A 23133-nucleotide genomic window follows, 5' to 3' on the forward strand; every position below is an offset into this window, starting at 1 on the left:
CATTATTCGAACAAACTGCACTTATTATCAAAAAGTATTAAATAGATGAAATGAATTACTGAAATAAAGAGGCATGAAAAATCTTTCATAACAAAAATTTCAAAAGAATATTGAAATTGACTATGTAATGAGTGCATCAATCAACTAAAAACAAACAAGACATACCATTAGAAAGAGCCAGTGTGGCTGTAGTTGGGGTCAGTGCATTGGTAGAGATACCATTGGGTGCGGCCAGCGCCCCAATCTGTGGAATATGACCGAGGGAGGTTACTGGACTAGCCAAGTAAGCTCCTTGTGAAGCAGCCATCAGTGCTGCTTGTTGTTGTGGAATCTGAAATGATTAATGTTAAGTATTTAATTGTAATTGTAATAGTATTAATTGTAATTGTAATAGTATTAATTGTAATTGTAATAATATTAATTATAATTTGTAAATGCATTAATATTAATTGCAATAACCTTAATTTATTATTGCATGAATGTTACTTGTTATTGTAATAATATTACGTGATTGTAATAATGTTAAATTGTAATTGTAATGATGTTAATTGTAATAATAAAATGTTTAAAAGTATAAATTGTATAAATTTCAATTGTAATTGTAGTTAAGTGAAAGATCCACAAAATTAAAGTTTTGATTAATCCATTTCTTTTTTCAGATATACAAATTTATAAATTCTTAAAGTTCTATTGGAATTTGGCAAACAAAAAGAAATAAGCTGAGATGTACAAAAAAATATTTGCACTGAAGATAATTATGTTCTATATTTAATAGTAATAATACTGTTTCAAAACTGTTTCAATTTTTTTCTTTACCACAAATTTATCCTAAGTAAAAAGAATAATACCATACCTGAGCGTAAGCTCCGTAAGCACCAAGATTGGAAATTGCAAAAGGGTTCAGTAGACCCAGGGGACCTGTCATCTGCTGCATACGTCTGAGTTGTCTTTCTTTTTCTGTATCAGCAAATTTAACTACTAAACTAGATGATGCACCCTAGATAAACAGAAATATATTTCAAAGATTAATCACATCTTCAAATAATTCTCTTTTTATTTTCTTACCTGATTCAGATTATTATTTCCTGTTTTAATTTGGTTTGAATCCTAAAATAAATCCAACATATCTTCTCAAATATTTCCTTCATTTATAGTCATATACTTGACTTGTTCACAAAATTAATGGATTAATAAAATATGTGTAAAATAATCCAACAATGTGTAGACTCCTCTTTCAAATAGAAAAAAGAAGATAGATGAGCCAATGAGACAACTCTCCATATATCTCCATGAACAAAATCATAAAAAACATATATATAAACTTTAAAATATATTTCAGAAAATATAAAATAAATAATATGGACAACTTAATTTTCATTTAATAAAGCACAACAAAACAAGTTCTTGATAATCTTGAAAATATACAATATCCCTAAGTAAAATCATACAATGTATATATCCCTCCTGATTCTAGCTAATGCTGGATATATTATTAGGCAAGGAAATTACCCATGAAGAATTACAATTTTTTGCATCCCAGAAATAGTTTTCTCAATCATGTTAATTAATAGATGATGATTCCTGGTTTAAAACTCTCCCATATGTTAGCTAATCTAATTATTTCTCCTAATTAGTTCTCCTGTTGATGTAAAACATAAATTGCATTCTAGCAATGATAATTTGTGGTTTATGAAGTAGGTTTACTTATGCACTATGTGCACTTATCTACCGTAATATTAAACGTTAAATATAAGTTGTAAACCATAAACAAATTCTGAAATTATATTAATAATGGCTACATATTTTATCGATATAAATCATATCAGAATAAAATAAACAGAATACAGTTTGAAAAAAAATAAAACTGATCATATTAGCTTTGTTAAATTTCTTTTTTATTATAAATTTATCACAAGCATGCCAAATAAAATTTAAAAAATTAAGTAATATGAAGAGTTTGAAAATAAAGAAAGTTACACATGTACATATATTGTAGGTGTGTTTATACTACATGTAGTTGTCTTGAAATTCCCACCCAAATTAAAGAGCAGCAAATATCTTTAAAGTACGAACAGTCCAATAATATGACTTTACATACATTGTTATAACTTACAGGCATAGTCTGACTTCCGTGTAGAGCACTAATGGCTGAATGGGCCTCTGTTGCTGTCGTAAATTTAACAAATGCACAACCTATAATAAAATGATGATGTCTTTTATTGACCATTTCTCATTTCTGCAGGAATATTCACAGAATATTATTGATTTTTATAAGCCTTTGAAGGGTGAATTGGTCTCCATGAATTATTCTTCCCTTCTTAGACTGTAATATTAAATTTTCCAAATCTAGTTTTCTTAGTTTTCACAATAATCCATCAACTAATTGATCTACAATCCATAACATTTGAGATTTAAATTCAAGTCACTAGTCATTCCTTTAACTTTCCAAATAACTTTTCTCTTTTGGACAGATGCTCTGTACAGTGCTAGTGGATTTGTTTAACATAATATAATTTTTTATCTCCAGTATATTTGGTTTTAAATTCTTGTGAAAATGATTTGATTTAAAGGTATAATAACTTATAAACTAGCAGGTTTGGCAATTTAATAAATGAATTTGTCAGAAACATAAATTTTTAGAATAGAGATTGGCAGCTGAGCAAAATCTCATGATAAAACACTACCCTGGTACTTTCTTTGATAATGAGTTTTTATGTGGTTGTACGTTAAAATCTTATTTTCTCAAAAATTACAATAAACATATTTCAACAGTAAAATTATTTGGGATTCATATTTTATATGACATCAAAATTAACTATCAAATTTCAAAAGTCATTCAAACACCACTGAAAACATTTTTATAATAAGAATAAAACCGCCGACTATGAGAAATGAACACCGGAAGTTTATTTTCACAGGAGAGTTATCAAGTTATTACCTTTACTGTTACCATTCTGATCTCTCAGTATTGTACATTCTTCTATTGTTCCGAATGGCTGGAATAACTGTCTTACATCGTCTTCCGTCTGTTGCTTATTTAACATACCAACAAAAAGTTTTTTATCTTCTGTAAAATAATATTTTCTTCGAATAAAATAATTTGTAAATCACCGCCCACTCAACTTCCTGTTATGAAAAACATAGAATATGACAGCAGAGACGGAATAACACCGATTTTCCGTATCAATCACGACAAGGATTTTTAATATTTATTATAACAAACTTTAAATCGATTCCAATCGATCTACGTATATTTATTTAACATAAAATATTCAGTAGATGTTTTCATGAATAAAAGGAAATATAAATTGGTCTGATTGTTTAGCAAATCGGTTTTATACCATCCGCCATTGATTATACAAGACTTAGAGCGCACTATCATACACGACATACACAGTGAAGCACCTGAATTCACAATGCAAAGAGGTTGATGATGTAAAAATGTAATCAATTTATTGATTAATTTACCAATTATGCTGTCTTAATGAGGAGATATACACAGGGGCAATCGATAACCACCGAGACTGAACGAATGAATCAGAAATTGATAAGAAGTAATTGGTTCGTTGGAAATATTCCATTCCTCGAGTTCCATTTACCTCCATTCACTTTTAGTGATGAAAGATGCGTGACAAGACAGACTCTCAGAAAACATTTCATTGATTATTTCACTATCCGAAAATAAAAATGGGTACAATGTCCGTCTGGTAAAACTGATAAAAATTTCGAGATGCGATGTGTTTGCCAATGAAACAAATATCAACCGCAGAGTTAAAATGAAGTGGTAATACGCAATACCGTACGGCAGTGGTGGATCCAGAGGGGGGTCCGGGGGTTGGAACCCCCTTTTTTGGACTATCAATGCATTTGAATGGGGACATATAGTTGGACCCCCCCCCTTTTTATCCTGGGTTGGGAACCCCCTTTTTAAAATGGCCTGATCCGCCCCTGGTACGGCCTTCAACATTGATAAAACCCCACCCAGAATAGTCGACTACCCGGCAGTGATATACTTATGAAAAAATGATGCCAACTAAAAATTAACGTCTGAGGATCTAGCACATTAAAATTGTATACTTCTTCCAGTTTAATTTTATTGTAGTAAATAATGCAATTTTGTTATTAATATCTATTTATGACAGAAAGATTTTATTTTTGAAAACAATCTCCATGACAGCAGTCTGTAACTTCTTGTCTCATTTAATGGGATTCATTCATTGAAAAAAGGTTGACGTTCTACATTAAAGTACATTGAGCCCTTATAATTGCATTAAATGATAATACTGAGAATATTTAAGAAACTGTAATGAAATTTACGGTACTTATGTTACTGCAACAGTTTCCGCATTTCGACAACAAATGTCTCTTCAGTGAAGATAAAGGCCAAAATATTTGATAATCCAAAATATAAAGGGTGTATACCCCCCCCCCCCCCCCCATGTATAACAAATACCACTTAGAAAAAAAACCTGGGAGTTTACTTATCAAAAATCAAGTTTATTTATATGTATAATATGATTTCAAAAATGATCTCTTTTGAATTATTTAATGCATTTGCCAATGTTAAATAAACGATTTTTATTCCTCTTGGAAATTTAAAATAGAAAAGAACACAGGTACCCTTATTGTGTGTCACATTTACTGATTTAATGGTTTTGAGACCGTAATTGTGCGTTGTACAAATCAATGACTCATTAGTTTGGATGCAATATTGTCAAACCCAGAAGCATTATAATTTCCGAGTCGGCTTTGGGAATAAGAATTGATCTGGTTCCGAAAAATCAATACGGTTTATTATCCAGTGATGGAATGGTTCCGTTATAACGAGGGTCGATAAGGGGGTAGTTTAGGTACAAAGTCAATATTCTTTGATTTTCAAATCTAAACTTGACAAATGGGTTTAATGTGTTTGTATATATCTATATTTCGATTCTTTAACAAAAGTGTATATTTGTCTCAAAGATTAATCAAACAAGTGCGTGGGGACAAGCGAGAAATAAAACCGTGATGGTAATGCAAGCACCCGCATATTAACCTAACGGATTTATACACGTTGTAAAACTCCCACCCAATGAATGTACGCAACTAGATCAACAACGGTCTCTTAAAATACGTTTCCTCGGTTTCATAATATATCTATTTAATAAAACACTTCAAAAACATATATACGTTCATAATAAGTCTTCACAAACTGTTGTTGTCGAGCATACATTTGGTAGCACTGCGTTTTCATATTTGCATATTATTTTCTATATCCCGTCGTTTACCTCTATAAATAAATGTAACTAGGGCCTCAAGACGACAACGACGGATCCCATTAACGGTGGTCACATCTAAAAAGGACGATCTATGAAGAAATGATTGAGTTTAGGGAAGCAAGTGAAAGAAGTCATTATAATCTTAAAGTACCAGGCGATCGATCGGCAACCAACTATTTACGTCAGCCAGATTTTGAGATTTCGTTCCAATAAATCAAAGACTTGTAGAGATAGCATGAACGATTCTGATGAGGTTCAAGATTGTTTATTTATACTGAGAATAAAAGATGTTGTTCAAGATTGTTTATACTGAGAATAACAGTTTTACAGGTTTATCCCTTTTTTAGGTACAACCGCGAGCATTTGGACACCGGGGATGAAAGATAATGGATGAATACTCCTATATTTTCATAGCGACTTTTCCTCTATAGCTTCCCAAGGGTTGAAGCATCTGCATTTCATATGTCAGGGAGAAGAGAGTTTGAAACGCGCTTCTACCGCAACAAATTAGATTAAAATTAAAATGTTTCCTGTTTCCTTTATTTTGCATTGCATGGTCACAAGTTATCAGTTTGAATTTTATAACCTTATATTTCCATGATCAAGTTTTCTATGTAAAGACTTGAAAATTCATTCTGAAATATTTCCACGATACCCTTAGTTCAGATACATCAATACAATACATTAGTATACCATTGACATTTGAGTAGTTGTACCAAATACAATAACCGTGTGTATCTACTTTGAAGTTATAAAAAGATGCGGTTTCTAACTGGCTAATTACGGTATCGTCGAATTGAAATTACAGGGCATATTTGCCGGATCATTCATCAAAAATTCTTTTCTATTTTTACCGCTCGTTTAAAAAGAAAACATCTGGTTTCACTAAAAGCAAAAGTAAATTTCTGTTAAACCAGAAACCCCTTGATGTAATGGCAGTTTAATTAAAACTGAATCGCTGGATAAAATAACATTCATTTGCGAGGCCAATTTTTAATAGAGGTGGCGCACTTCCAAATATATCCTTCCAGATTTATACAAATACCCTTTTCATAAACAAAATCGGCACATCTGCCTCGATCATCATCTGTCGGTAGCTACGAAAACAAAGAACTAAAAATCAAGGTCAAATTTTATCAAAAAATATTTGAAAAGATTGCTCTCGTGTTCGCTCTAGTAATGTTATGTAATATAAGATAAGGGCGTCTATAGAAAAAAACCATCTTATATCAAAACTTAACTAGATGTATTAAATATTCCAGACTGCATGTATTTAATCGGAATTTTTGAAATTTCAATTTCGTTTTTTTTTAAATGATTTGTATTTTCTGTTGAAAACATAAAGATGAAATATTTTAACAATGATAAAACAACAAGGAACAGCTGCCGTATTTGTGCAAATTCATTGGTCCATAAAAAAGTCTCCGCTAGTGACAAAAAAAGTTTCAAAACTTTTTAATTTATAAAATACATGCACCTCTTAACGCGGTAACATGTGGTATTCCTATTGTAAAGCACTATTTAAAATCTAATATTTCGGTAATGCAAATAGTAATGCAGAAACAAACCCTTCTTTGTCGTGTTTGAAAGGTATAGACCAATGCCCCTTTATGAGGTCGGCGGAAAGGTTATTCATACACAAATAAACACACATTAACAGATGGCTAAATTATAGGGCCAACTGTCGTCTAGTTTTTTCGACACTTGCTACCGATTTTAATGGGGTTCTATGGAGGGAATATTATCCCATACAAAAGGTTGAATAAAAAATACAATGCTTATTGATTTAATTTAAAACTATAATAATTTACGTTCGTGTGTCATTTTTCAAATCTATTCAATTTAATTGTTCCAAACTAGTGTCATTTTTCGCATCTTTTTAATTAATTTGTTCCAAACTAGATAAGATAAAGCCATCATGACCTGTACAGAGATAAAACACTCAACATCTAATGTAAATAAATTAAGCGTATATCAGTTCTCTCTTCTGTCATGACAAATTTGTATGACATACTTGTTTAATTTACTAAATTTCCTAATCTCCTTATGAGCGTACATCAAAAGTTACTTCCGACAATTATTTCAGATTTTAGCATTGCATATGAAAACCATCATCAACATTTTGGCAGCTGCCAAAACTAATCAATTTTCTTTTCTAAAAGAATTTAGCATTTGTCTGTTCATTAATTTAACTCCCTATCTTGAACTCTCTTAGTTTATGTCTTATAGATAGCGTGCTTAAAATTCCTTGGAATATCAAGAATTAAAAGATTCACTACTGCTGCACATTCTTGTTAAACAATTGAAGATCTCTTTTCTTGTCGGTACAAAGATATATATGATATTTATTCAAATTTGAAAGACTACGCTAAAACTTCGTTTTTTTAATGTAAAATCCTTACTGTATGAAAAATCCTCTCCGACAGTCCTATAACAAATTTCCGACATAGAAATGTTTTCTTTTTTTATTTCGTACTCTAATACCCTAAATCCCGTGGATAAAACCATTAACTATAATCCGATTAAGAAAAATGTTTGTTTTTATAATGTCAGTCTCTTTCACTTTGAAATCTTTACTTTATCCCTGCAGGGATTCGTCTGGACTTAACGCACTTCCAATCCTGTGCCGAGCCCCACTTGTTGAAATTGTTTATCATTCAGAAGTAAAACTTCAATCACGCTGGGAACGATAAACTTAATAATGATGAAAAATTACCAGATAAAATCGGGATATTCACATGCATTTATATAATGATTCTTTTCTTTGTGAGTACCATGCACTGTCATGCATATATTTATAGAGTTTGCACGTTTTCTCTTATTTTATCATTCAAACCTAAACTTTACAGTCGTAAAATGCACCCATTGAGAACATTTTTGTAATATTATACAAAATCTGATAAAATACTCATTCATCTTATAGTGGAACTTCCTAAAGAGATTCTATACTTTTTACGTTTTCAAAAAGTCGTTGGATCAATAAATATTGCGAAGTACGGTACCATTCAGATCTCAAATGAATATAATTTCTAATTGTCAGGAATTATCAATTATTTATCTAGATCGTATATTTTCAAGCTAAATCAATAAAACAAAAAAGAATTTTCCGCGTCAAAAGGTGCAGTTACATTTACACAAAACAAAGCATAAATAAACATTCTAATAAGCAACAAAACATACATACAAACTAAACAAAGTTGTTAGTTTTTATACAAAAAATAGAAAATGATTAAAATGATGAAATTAAAATGTTAGTTAAAACGACATACCTCCGCCTGCAACGACCATTTTTAAACAGCTAGATTTTTACACACTTAGAAAAGCCACACAACGACAAAGTTACAACAATTACAAATGTTCCCTGTACACAGAAAAAAATTAGAATGACAAAAATTTCTTGACCCCAAGTCTTTATATTCCGACAGATTGTAAATTCAATCGGTTTGCCGTTATTATTGAATGGGCAAATCCATTATCGCTTTTGTTTACTGGTCGCGTGCCATCGAACAAAGAATGTTTAACACCCCTTTTGATTGGTCGAAATGGAATCGTCCTCTTTGGAAGCTGTCAGACTAGAGAAAGTTGAAATGAAAGTTCCGTAGAGTTAATTATTTACATAGTTGAACAGTAAACAGGATATTAGATTGTTTTTGATTAATGATATAGTATTTCTTGTACTTTGTTATATTTTTTAATTCGAACTATTTTTAGTTTTTTGCAAGGTGGTTTCCAGAAGATTAATATTTGTATAAAATCACCTGTATTTTTTTGTTTATTCTCATGCTCAACACCTGTCAGTTTTTACAGTTTCGTTTTTCTTGGCAACCAGGTGATAATTATTCTCCAAATGATTTCTAATCGATGAAACCGTTTTTATGTAGATATTATTACATATCTGATATTCGTTTTCATGTTGTTAGTTCATCAACAATTGATTTACTAATTTAATTGTATAGAGATGAAGATTATATATCTATATTTTATACGTGTACTTGTAAATCATGCTTCTTCAGTTTCGTTAACATGCGTTAGGCTCAATTGTAAAATATATAATACAAACATGTGCATATGTTCAGTCTTAAAAATAACGAATTTGTGACGTTTTTTTATACAATAAATTCTCTGCCATTTCCTTTCCTAAAACTTAAAATTAATGAATAATGCGCCAAAATTATGAAGTATATTTCACGTCATCAAAGAGGGATACGTTAATGGTTTTTGAAACACTAATCGTAGATTACTGTTTATAATATTGTGCAAATTAATTAAATTGTTTTTACCAACAGTTATTTTTGCTATAACTTGATCCGTATTGCGTGTGTACGGTATTAATAATTTACATAAACAAGTAAGTTCCCACGCTTGTAATATATTCATTGTATCTCTAATATTGCTTCTGGATATTATTATGCTTTTCATACATTATAATTTTCATTATTTTCTGGATAAAAATGATGCGGTCTTGTATTATGTTTCTATTAAAAATCGTTTATTTCTGCAGTGTGATAAAATATTCATCAACCGACAGGTTTCTAACATGAAGTTTAGGTCTTTAATATTTTTACGGTATTTGAACTCGCTTCCCACATGTACACGCAAAAAAACTCCAATGATATTCAACATTGATAAAGTTATAGTTTTTTATATCCAGAAATAAATTGGTTTGCACCGAATGCTACTGATAGTTTAAGTTGAGTGCATAAATGACGGTTTCGTAAGAATATGAAACTTCATCTCAAAATGCTAAAAAGCATAATTTTTGGTGAATAAATCAAAAATTACAAATGTACCGATTGTCTCGCTTAAAATAATTCAATAGTATCAGGAAGCATTGATGGGAAGTGTCAAAAGAGACTGTCTTATTTAATTATTTGTCATAATTTAATTTTCAAATATAATTCAAATGTTTCTATCGCTTTTAATGAATCAAATTAGTTCTTAAATAAGAGACTGGTTTTGGAACTGTCAATTCCAAATGCCATCTGTCATGAGTTCTGACGTAACATTGGTCACTTTTTGTCAGTCCACAGTGGTCAGTTCGCAGCCACCTGCTAACTAATCAGTACTAATGGATTGTTTGTCCGTTCGACAATGGGTAAGGTAATGTTTGCCACAGTGTTGGTTTTAGGTGACGACCAGCACGCGCTACTCACACTTTTCTATTTAGTTTGGTTTAGAGGCTATAACGGATTTTATTTCAAAAGTGTTACCTTTTCATTGTTTGGTTAACGGTACAAAATCTGTTCGTATTTGTATCCAAAAGTTGTTGATAAGGGAATAATGAAGTTTATTTCATCTGACATATTGTGTGAGTTATCTCGAAATCCCGAAAGTAAATAAAACAAATTAAACAAAGAGCGATTAAAACTTTGAAGGCGTGACTTCCACACTATGGTAAAAATAGTGCAATGAAATATTCCTGACTTTGATGATACAATTCTAGGTCAAATGTATATCAAAGATTTAAAAAAGCATCCAATTACTAGAATAAAATATGCAAGCTCGACAAAAATTCAGATGCAATGGGTTAGCAGAACGATGTACTAAGGAAACCAGAAAGTGCTAGGGGAATATGAAAAATTGAATGCCATAAAATTGAGTTCCACTTAACTGTTCTAAAAATACTTAAAGTTTCTAATTATCCGAAAAATAGGACACCTTGCATTTGTTTCACATCTGGTTAATTTTCAAACGTCTAAACCAAATTTTCAGTATCATAGCTTCATATGTTTGTACCGTTTAAGGTTCTGTATGGTGTTCTATATGTTCACCGTGGGATTTGATGTTCTAAACTTTTACCGTTTTGTGTTCTAGGCATTTGCCGTTTGATGCATGCTCGCAACGTTTGTACGGCCAAATAAAGAAAGCCCTTTTAAACAGTTTTTGTAGTCTGTTAAATCACTGTCCAAAGTTGGTCAAGGATCCAAAGTTGGTCAAGGATTTGGCGCAAGCAAACATGTTTGACCCCTCCACATTCAAGATGTGCATTACCAGAGTAAGTAGCCTGCAGTTCTGTAGATATTGGTTGTGTATAAATCATGCCGTTAGTTTTCTAGATTGATTTGTTTTACATTTGTCATTCTGATGACGCTTAGGGAGCTACCATTTGATTTTTATGGGGGGGGGGGGCTAGGATGAAAAATTTTGTCCTGCATTTTTTTAAAGTTGTAATCTCTGTCCTGCCTTTTTATTTTTCACTCTATTCGGTCCTGCTTTTTTTTTTTTTTAGTTTATCCTGACTTTTTTTACATTAATTGTCATCCTGACTTTTTTTTTTGCAAGTGTCTCATCCTGTCTTTTTTTTTTATTAAAACTCCTGTCCTGCCTATTTTTTTCAAATTTCATCCTAGCCCCCCATAAAAATCAAATGGTAGCTCCCTTAAACTTGCTGTGTGGTATTGGTTTTGCTCATCAGTGTTGAAGGCTGTACGTTAACCTATAGTTTCCTACTTCTACGTCATTTTGGGTCTTATGTGCAGAGTAGTTACCTTGGCAATCATACCACATCTTCACCCTTTTTTTCAATTCTGATTTTGAAATAGTTGGTGAACCCTTACCCTTGGTGATAGTGGGAAAATTTGCCTAACCTCTTTTATCGACCAAATTATTTTAATATTTGTTCAAATAAAAAATGAGTAAGCACTAAGCAGTATATTTTTCTTTGCTTCATGCACCTTTTTTGTCGGCCAGGCTATTTGAAAAGAATGAGTAAGCACTAAGCAGTATTTTTTTCTGTTCTCCTTTAGACCTTTTATCGTGAGAATCAACAGGATTTATTTAGTCAGGTAGAAATGCAAGATAATGATATTAGTTATTTTTACCATAGATCATTAGAGATTATAGTGATAAAGTTGGGTCATTCAAGCGGATTAACAAAGTCATTAAAAAACATATGCTTTGTGATGATTTTGTAGAAATTAGTCAAAAAATCGATAAGCACCTGATAATATGTTATCTTTCAAATCTGACAATCATAGGTGACGGGATTTAATTTGAAGTGAGGCACGTGGCTGGCTCGCGACAGGTAAAAAAGGGCGGAGCTTATCATATCCGGCAGGTGAGAGATCGATTTGCAATTTAAATTGAAATGCATCTGATTTTATGAATTTTATGGTCTGTTAGAGACGATTGATTTTACACGGTGCAAATGATAAATGAAAGAAATTGTGTATGACAATTATGAGTCAATATATAAAAGAATATTGTAAATAGATGCATGGAGCGATGGCAAATGTGAACTAAAAAGTTACATCTAAATAATTTTATAGCATGATTAGCACTGTAACGTTATGTTATACCAAGGATTTGTATAGTACAAATCCTTGGTTATACACTGTAAATTTCTTACAAAAAAATAACATAATTTTGTTAAAACATAATTTAATTCATATTTTAAAGAAAACAAAGTCCAAAAGTAATGACACCAAAATCACACAAAATATAAAATGCAACCGTGTAATCACTTGAAATAAATTTGATGGAGGAGTGTTGTTATATTTGTTCAGCAAATTATTTTTTTTAACTAAATAAAGCAAATTCTTTCACCTTAATTACATTGAATTTATTTTATTTTATTATTATAAGACGGAAAATGAACAACAAAGCAGTAAATCACTCAAAACTGAAAAAAACGTCTTAATTTGACGCTCATTTGTTATCTACATAATAATTCCTTGGAAACTTTCTCTATAAATATCCTGGTATTCGTACAAAGCTGAATTTTATCTCTTTGTTGCAGCTTATACATTTCAATTTATGAAATTATACTGCTGTCATAGATATGACCCCTGGTTGAAATATAATTTATACGCACAAAGAAAGTGTCGCTGAAAGTTCCCATAAAAAGTACAAGCTTCGCACGCGACGTCGCGTGCCAGACACGCGTCCGAAGTTTGCCAAGATATTATCGTTGTTGGGAATATTTCTAAGGGCACCGACCCATTATTTCCATGAACATGGTTTTGAATTGATGGGTCATCGGTCAATCAAGGCGAGTTTATTGCTTCTGATAGGACAGATTCCATAAAACCTGAGATACGACTTCTTTGACCCCGGAACCATAAATCAAAGATAAGAAGAAAAGGGGACTAATTGGACCAAATTGCAAAAAAAAATCCATGTTTTATAGAAAGAAAAACAAATTATAATTTCTCTTAAAAATAAGTGTCACTATTTATTTAAGAATCAATTCCGGTGTAATTTAAATTAAAGTTTTACAAGTGAATGGTCATCAATAATTCTTTTTCAAAAGCGAGAAAATTAACCGCCATTTACCTGAAGCCTGATCTGCAGATCTCAAAAAGGACCAAAATGACCAAATTCGCTCCCAATCATTGAATTGGGATCAGGTATACGCATTAAATATTAATGTTAAATAAAACGAGCTTCCGACTTCAAATGAATTGTATATATACTAATGACCTCGTGAATAAATTAAGTGTGGAATATCTAATGAGATCAATTTCTGTGACAATTTTGGCTATCAGACGACAAAGGGGTATTCGGGGGTCTCTTCTTCAAAGACGCGGCACCTCACCATAAAAGCCGAATAAAGAAATATCTAATGACCTTAACAAAACAATGAGCCACCTGTCCCCCAAAATAACACATGTCTCTCAAAAACTAAGTGTGCCGCCAAAAACTTAGAATGTTTGAAAAAGTTTTAACAGTTTCATGGTTGAAAAAATTTACAAATATTTGAAAAGATGAAACCTTAGGCGGTATACACGAACACCAGGTGATAATGTTATAAAGAATTAATTCATGTTGGTGACACACTTATAACAAAATATACAAAAGGTAACTTTAGGACACTTTGGTTTAACATTTTATATCTGGGTTACAAGGTGGGGATACAAGTACCTTGGCGCTCTTTTAAATGGGATCTTCATGATAAAGTCAACAACACTTAAATATTTAGTTTTTTAATAGCTACAAAATTATGATTTATCTAAATTTTGAAGGTACTGCAACGTACTCGAGCATTTATATAGAATCCCATTTGAAGTCCGACGTTCCACCACTACTAGAAAATGCAGCAGCTAAGCAGACGACAGAACGAAGATTAAAGTAATTAAACTGCACAATTTAGTCCAATAATTCGTTAGCTTGCTGTCTCCCTAACGTATACCCTACCCTTCATATACTTTATTTCTGACATTTTATTTCCGGTTTAGGGAGCTACCATTTGATTTTTATGGAGGGGCTAGGATGAAATTTGAAAAAAATAGGCAGGACAGGAGTTTTGAGTAAAAAAAAAAAAGGCAGGATGAGACACTTGCAAATAAAAAAAAAAGTCAGGACTACAATTTAGGTAATAAAAAGTCAGGATAAACTAAAAAAAAAAAAAAAGCAGGACCGAACAGAGTGAAAAATAAAAAGGCAGGACAGAGATTACAGGTAAAAAAAAGGCAGGACAAAATTTTTCATCCTAGCCCCCCCCCCCTAAAAATCAAATGGTAGCTCCCTTAACAATATGATGTTTTTATAATACCAAAGTTTATTTTTTCCATATGTGTATATATATAGTTCCTTTCGCTACACCCAACAAGATTCATAACTTTTATAAAAAAAAACTAGTTCAACTACACAATATGTTTACAGGTCTTTCCCATGGCAAAAACTTTTATATATATATGGTAACTCGACTAATTCCCTATATGTTAGAGTGACATGTTCAAAATACTGGTGGTTTGCATAAATGCTATAGCTACGTCTCCTTTAAACAAAGCAAGAACAACTTACAAAAAAACACACTCAGGGGCGGACCCAGCTACTAGTATTTTAAAAGAGGTTCCTACCACATGTCCCCTTTTATGAAACCGCATAAGGTTTCATCTTTTTCAAAAAACTTGGTTAACAGTTGTATTTTTATAACTTTTTGTTCTTGAATTAGTTATGGCATTGCTGGTAAATCTTATTTTCCTCTATTAAATTTAATTATTCACGAAAATGAAGGCGTTGGAAAGCTATATTCAGTAGTCACTGTATGCTGTTGCTATATATATTGTTCGAGATTGTTGAACTTTAGATGTATCTTTGGTGGTATTACGTTGTTGGGACTACGTCTATTTATTTGTGATATATATTTCAGCTTCTGATCTTTAAAACTGTTAATAAACTCAAAGTGTTAATGAAAACAGGAAGACAGTTATTACAATGTGTTAACGGTAAATGGAATACAATCAGTTAAGAGTCTGCCCACTGCAAAAATTACGAGCTAATTTTTATCAAAACGCGAAAAATCAGAATATTCCATTGAAAATAATGTTACCAAATTTTACAAGGTAAATATTTATCCTATCAAATAAGTAAAGATTTGTGTAAATTCACAATAAACTTCATTGATTTTATAAACCAATATTTGTACCAGAGAGCAGGTGCCGTTATGTAAACATTACATTGTGTTTGTTTTTTAATCTCAAACGATTGAATTAATATATTTCAATCACATCTGTAATTTTCAGATTAGGAAACTGACCGATTTTCGTAGAAAAACAAACATTACGACTGGTATGCCCATGCGAACAATGAAGCCACGTACACCTGTATGTCCCTTATGCCGACCCAGCTACTAGTATTTTAAAAGAGGTTCCTACCACATTTCCCCCTTTTAAAAGCATCGATCGTCAAAAAGGGATGTTCCAATTTACCCAGGACGCTCCCCTGCATGGATCAGCCTGTGAAATACATAAAATGAAGACTTACCCGCCCTGCTTTCACTGTCTGCTGGTTTAACCTGTATAGGACGGTTCATCTGAAAGTATAAAACAAGATAATAGTCAATAAACACAGAGATAACATTGCTATATTGAATTTTTCTCTTTCCAACTATCTAGATTAAAATAAGGAGAGTCGAGTTTCTTAAACCAGTCAAACCTGGAGGCCCCTGTTCTTCCACCGAGATTCAAACAGGGAAAGTTGAGTTCTCTATAACCCAATTAAATCTGCGTGTCCACGGTATATTATTGTAAACCTCTCCTCCCATTTTATCATAACTTTGGCTATGTATGTTAGCCGTTTGTCATTTATGAAATTTGGTTTTTAAAGGATGAGTATATTTTGAATTTAGTGGCAGATATTTTGCCTCGCAACGGACTACATTATACGAACCCCTCAGAGAGTTGTTTCAGGAGTTCCAGAAATCATTGAATTATTATTAAATTTAACAGAAACGTACAATCTGCCCTCAAAATTACTATTTAGTCACCAAGGATTTGTATAGCGAGAAGGCTTACTGTACAAATCCTTGATAGTCACGTATGCAAAAGATATAATCTTTTAAAATGTAGCATTTCATTTTATACAGATGCATGATAAAAGTGTGCACAAAAAGCTAAATTTCATCTGTTTCCAGATTGAAATCTAGCTTTTATGCACCTGAATGATTTTTTATAAGAAATTTTCTGTTACATCTATCAGGATGCCAAAAATTAGAAAAAACTTTAAACTTATAACCTTTATTAGTTTCCTCTGACATTCTCCAATTGAACCTCACGCACTAAATCATGTCCCTACTGTATATATACTTTATTTAATTTCGACACGAATTCTTACCATATTAAGCAAACCTTCTATAAAGTCTTAATTTATGGACAATAAACTTCCATTCGTATGCAACTTCCGATCATTTACAACCTCGTCTTGGAGAAAATTTTATTTTCTTGATGCAAATATGTTGCAATTAGCACCAAAGAAACCTTTCGTTCTTGAGAAATGCAATTACTGAAACCTTAGAACCATCTTTCAATGTAGCGATTTAAAGAACTAAGCAGACGGAACTCGATTAAGTTTTTTTCAACACAATCAGCTTAAAGTCGACAATAAGGGTCTTTTGGAGGACAATCCTTATATTTCAAAATCATTGTTTGCCATTTTAACCCTCTTATAAGAAAGCTGTCACAATTTGAAAGTCGGCTTGAAAGGTCTTTTGGGAGACCTTCACTTGTGTTCTCAAATTTTAAATCCACATATACAGTTTTAATGATCTTTGCAAGAAAGAAGTCGTTATTTCAAATCTTACGACTTGTATTTGTAAACCATTTAAACTATAAAATTCAGCTTCATACACATAAAACCGTTGAAAATTCTGGCTATATGGGTCTTTTGGGAGAACTTTACTTGTGAATAAAATTGAGAATGGAAATGGGGAATGTGTCAAAGAGACAACAACCCGACCAACTAAAAAACAACAGCAGAGGGTCACCAACAGGTCTTCAATGTAGCGAGAAATTCCCGCACCCGGAGTCGTCCTTCGGCTGGCCCCTAAACAAATATATACTAGTCCAGTGATAATGAACGCCATACTAATTTCCAAATTGTACACTAAGAAACTAAAATTAAAATAATACAAGACTAACAAAGGCCAGAGGCTCCTGACTTGGGACTTGTGCATGTTCTCAAATTTTAAATCTATTTTTTGCCATTACTATATTCTCTGAAAGAAAGAAGTATTTTTTTAAATCTTACGACTTGTATTTGTAAACAATTTAAACTGAAATATCAGCTCCATACATATAATCCCTTTGGAAATTCTGCAACGTGACAAAAGTCACATGATCTAGCAATCGCTAGTGAATTATGGAACAGATATATCATGTTAAGGAGGGGTATTTGGGAAAATACCAGTCGAGAGAATGTTAAATTTCACGAGCCGTAAGGCGAGGGAAATTCATTTTCAAGACTGGTATTTTCAAGAACATGCTATATCTGGTTACCGTTCAAAAACGCATTGATAATCGTGACGTTACAAGCGTCCAGTCGGATAGAGTATTTTTTGGCAAATACCACGACAGAGAGGGTAAAAAAGGCATATCCTTTTTGCATACTAGTATACCCCGGCGGTGTTAAAAATGAACGATATTCATTGATAACAGTAAATTGGTGAAAAATACACTGGCTATCAACCATTCAAAACCCCGGATTCTTTTACATAAGGTGTAATTAACTATATTACCATACACTTGAAGAAAGTGTATCTATATATAATCATTAGAAATAAAAAGCCTACAGGTACAAGAATTTGAAAGTACTACGAGCCAATTTTGTTATCAATATATAAATCAATGTATAGAATGTACACAAAAAGCACCGAAAGAGCACTTTTCCATGCACTGAAAAAGATCTTAATCCATACAAAACTGTACGGAATCCCATATACAACCAAATTAAGCTTTGTTTTGAATTATATCTCGAAATGTATACAAACATATATTTTCATCCCCCCCCCCCCCCCCCCCCCCCAATAACTTATCTTTACAGCCAAGAACTAGTACTAGATATAAAGACAAATGCTCCTCTCGTTCCGACTATTGACAAATTTTACCAATAAAATCACAGAACTTCCCTCTGGAGCCTCGTCAGACATGAATTCCGATGTATTAACATTGATTTGGAATCGGAAAGTGCAGCTGCGACAACTCCGGAGATGTTTTTTTATTACGATATGAGTCACTGAATTGATGCTCCAATTCCATTATAAAATACAAGACTTAATCTTCGGATTGTATTTGATAGTTTGGGAAAAAATCCATTTATGCAATTGTCTCACAAGCGGCTAGAAATATTGAATTAATAACACACCAAAGGAAAGAAATAATACGACAAAAGGATAGAGGAATAAATCTAATTAAAGGGGTTGTTCTTTCTAAAGAAGAAACTGTGTTAAAATGTTCTTAGATAATACAGAAATGTATAGTTAGATTATACAAATCCTTGGGAAAATATCATCGAGATATCCTTTAAATCGTTCCTATTTTATCTTTCTTCATTTCATAAGAATTATACCATTATAGGAGATGTTGTTTGGTTGCTAATAAAACAAGTTGTTTAAAGTGTATCTGCCTTTTTTTATGATGTTGGCCGTTGCACTATTGTTCCAAGTTGGGTGAAGGTTGGCGCGCCCATTAAACGTTACCCTAGGCTCTGCATTAGTTTGCATAAGAATGGGATTACTTTTGTTCAATTTCGTGTCTGTGGTATTCGCATCTAGGTCTTTTAAGAACCTTGCACTGATTCTGGTAAATTATTAAGTGCTTTCCTCAGATGACAACGGTACGTCCAAACAATATAAAACATATCAGGGAATAACAAAGCAGACACGTACGTACACTAAAACGGACCAATATAAACCAACCAATTCACACGCTTCTTTTAGAAAAAACACCGTGGGAAAAAGGGAGATTAATAAGTATTTGTTCAAAGGAACGTGTCTGTACTGCAATAACGTTAATGGAATCGATAATAGGTCATTTACAAATCAGAACTGCAAAAAATAAGAGTCAACAAAAACTAAAACTGAAAATGTAAGTGAGAAGCAATCCAATCGAGGAGTGCATTTAAAATAAATTCCCTGTTGCTCATGCATATTATTGGTTTTCTATCAAATATTTCTTTTGTCTTCTTTTTTTCTAATTCCACCTGAGTTTATATAAATCTGAAGATGATGACAAGTTCATTCTTATTGTCCTCACGTGTAAGCCGTAACCAAGGATATTATTCCTTTGAAATAATATCCGACTCAATTCTCTAGACGAAAGGATCTTTTCCTTTATAAGAATTCTTTTACAAAATGAGATATTCATTGATTTTTGATGATAGACAAAAGATTTCTACTTCATGTTTTAATCCGATCGGATTTGATTTGCAGAATATGAGTCATGGCGCTTAATTTTTCTCATCCGCTTTTTTCCGGAGTATTATAAATATAAATCGTGTGTCGGAATGACAATGTAACGATTTTCAATTACAGAAATAATCATTCCGCGACAAAACCGAAGACAAGTCGATCGTTTGGCAGACATTAATGAACAACACGTCAAGTTTTAAAAAGCATTTGTTATTTTTTATTGAAAAAATGTGGTTGGTATGGCAACAGTTTTCCAAGGATACAGCAGAAGGAATATTTTCACACAATATCATTTCGCAGACGTAATTGCTATTGTTGAAAATAAAACATTTCGCATACCGTTAAACAAATAGAGAATAAGGGAGAGAGAGTTGAATCAGAATTTTTTTATGCTAGTGATAGTAAAGGTTCTGTACTACCATACCAAACAACCAAGTACATTTGCGAATTGTAATACTAGTATAGTACAGGAGCCTGTAATTCAGTGGTTGTCGTTTGTTTATGTGTTACATATTTGTTTTTCGTTCATTTTTTTTATATATAAATAAGGCCGTTAGTTTTCTCGTTTGAATTGTTTTACATTGAAATATCGGGGCCTTTTATAGCTGACTATGCGGTATGAGCTTTGCTCATTGTTGAAGGCCGTACGGTGACCTATAGTTGTTAATGTCTGTGTCATTTTGGTCTCTTGTGGACAGTTGTCTCATTGGCAATAATACCACATCTTCTTTTTTATATTATATACCGTGCCGTATACAATTTATACAAACAAAACGTGACGACGAGTACATACTATCGGGTTAGAGCGATACTCAGCTGTTGTTCGGTGAAACTGGTCCTTTCACAAGTTAAAAAAAAGCAATAGCGCAATATTCATCAGCTCTTTAATAGGGCTTATTCTCTTATGACAGACTATAAGCGACACAACCATTTGTAACAGGAATCGTTCATTTTCACACGGACAAGCAGCCATGGCATTGCCAATATATCCAAACAGACTTAGCAAAGAATACATTCCAAGGAGAGAGGACAGCCCTCTTCAACTGCATAAAATGTAATAAGACAACCCTTTTAGAATGCGTATAACTATAAGACAAATACCGGGCTTTTAATGCAAACCAATAAAAAAAAAATCATAAAGTAAAAGGAACGATACAGTCGTAGACATGCATTTTGAATCAAACATCGACAAGAGTGTTGAGCCCTTGCGAGTGTCTAAAATTTCCCAGTCTTGTGACCTTATAGCCAGGCCTTCTGTTCCCAAACAACCGTTAAGTGTTTGCTAGAACACACCCGCGAAATCGCGGGCATATACAGCTTGTAAACTTGTAGAATGAATTTTTGAAAAAGCTATTATGACTGGAGAATTTCATATAAGGTATCTAAAGCCCTCTCCCTTTTTTCCAAAGTCCGTTATTTGTTTCATTTCTGTTTAATTCAATTATGTTCTTGTTTCTGGTCTTATACCTCAATTATTCTTCGCCTTTGCTACAATGCATTTTTTGGTAAAAGTCAAATTAAATTAAAAATTTGCACCGCTTCAAACATGAAATAAATGAAACTGCTTATAGACCATTATTATTCTTATAAAATATGCTTCTAGGACAATTCATCAGTGCTTTTCCTTTTGAGAGCCCTATTAACATGCCAATGGTAGGATTTGAATCTCGTATAAATGACTATGGCACATTTGAGGGGTGATCGGAGAGCCCTGATCCCGAAATCCCGGGTTTAAAAACATGAAATCCCCAGGTGCATATTTTAACGAAATTCATATCCCGACATCCCGAAATTAAAAAAAACAACATTTCCCGCATCCCGTAAGGATCAATCCCAAAATCTCGAGCTTAAAAACACCCGATCCCGACGTCCCAAATAAATCCCTCTAATCTCTACCCTATTTTAATTTTGGCAAAATCACTACTTTCACTTTCAACAATTTTAAAAGTGTTATGCCCCATTTATGGGCATAATGTTTTCTAGTCTGTGCGTCCGTTCGTTCGTCCGTCCGTCCGTCCGTCCCGCTTCAGGTTAAAGTTTTTGTCGGGGTAGTTTTTGATTAAGTCGAAGTTGAAAACTCGAAAATTAGTAAATATGTTCCATATAATTTTTCTAATCTAATGCCAAATTAGAGAGTTTACCCCCATTTCACGGTCCATTAAACATAGAAAATGTGCCAATGTGGCTTCCGTATAAAATGGGCAGTTTCTTGTTTCCACATGTTTTACTTATTTCAATATATAATATGCATCTGGTATGACCCCTTTGGTATTAAATATTTCAGAAAACAGTAGACAGAATACAGAGTCTCTATATATTATAGTAGTATAATCGTAGTTTACATGTGGATAAACGCTAAAAATAATTGTCTCTAAGGAGTTATAATAGTTGTGGTTCTTGCGATCTAAAACCCATGATATGGAGAACGCTCTGATTTGCTTATCTATTTTATATTTTTGTAATCTATCGTACGATTGGTTGTTCTTGTGCATGTTTAAAACCGGAAGTCTTATCTATGACTAAAAGTCAGTCTGATGACGGAAACAATATCCGGACACCTATTTTCTCGTTTTTCTACCAAAATAACTCAATTTGAATAATCATAAGAATGAATGACAAATGCGCACAGAGGCACATTTATTGTTGAAGGAAGAGAAGCAATACACAAAATGAGGTCTTTTCGTTTATTAGTATAGATGGTCAAGTCGGTTAAAATCACACCAAATTTAAGGGCAAACCGGTGTCTTTAAGACATCAGAAGTTGAGCGAGACGTGAATATCTCGGCTCATAGCAACCACTCGATATTTTAAAACTTCTAACTCAGTTATTAAATGGCGAGAAAATACATTTCCTGGGAGAATGTCGATTTCCAATGCTGACATATATTCTATACTAACCACCTGTCTGATTATCTTAATAATAAATAGACCTGTAATGATCTTTGTGTAACAAAATGAACAGAAAACGATTTGTATATAAATTATTGATGGGAAAATATAATACAACCGGTTCTGACACGGATAGTTCTTTACGTGGACATTTTAGTACGTCAGTGATGGCTGATAACATGCTTTAAATATCATGTTTCCAATCGAATGAATTGGATACGATAAAAAAAAAAAGGGAAAGTAAGAGATTCTTTCAAAAAAAGAGAAACCTAAACTTAGCAATTTCGTAAAAATACAATTGGTTCAGGATTGCTAAAAATACTCTGTACTCTACACGCTAAACTAAGTTAGGAGGAGCAT

General features: G+C 32.6%; 1 protein-coding gene across 29 annotated transcripts in view; it reads right to left on the bottom strand.

Annotated features, from left to right (window-relative positions):
- LOC139495015 (CUGBP Elav-like family member 4) overlaps positions 1 to 23133 on the bottom strand; it is a 109225-nt gene that overhangs the window by 10334 nt on the left and 75758 nt on the right. For 13 of the 29 annotated variants that reach the window (XR_011657237.1, XM_071283146.1, XM_071283141.1 and 10 more), the window contains 5 exons: positions 15966 to 16014; positions 2939 to 3067; positions 2099 to 2193; positions 854 to 997; positions 166 to 331 (listed from right to left, as the gene is read on the bottom strand). Coding sequence is in view for 28 of the 29 variants with exons in the window: in XM_071283146.1 (XP_071139247.1) it covers positions 166 to 331; positions 854 to 997; positions 2099 to 2193; positions 2939 to 3067; positions 15966 to 16014 (583 nt within the window). In the remaining variant the exon portion in view is untranslated. Of the gene's footprint in view, positions 1 to 165; positions 332 to 853; positions 998 to 2098; positions 2194 to 2938; positions 3068 to 7660; positions 7939 to 8527; positions 8746 to 15965; positions 16015 to 23133 lie in introns of those variants that run through there. The other 16 variants (XM_071283145.1, XM_071283143.1, XM_071283133.1 and 13 more) reach the window with 10 other exon arrangements.

This window comes from Mytilus edulis, chromosome 11, assembly GCF_963676685.1.
Source record: "Mytilus edulis chromosome 11, xbMytEdul2.2, whole genome shotgun sequence".
In the NCBI taxonomy this organism is placed as follows: Eukaryota; Metazoa; Mollusca; class Bivalvia; order Mytilida; family Mytilidae; genus Mytilus; species Mytilus edulis.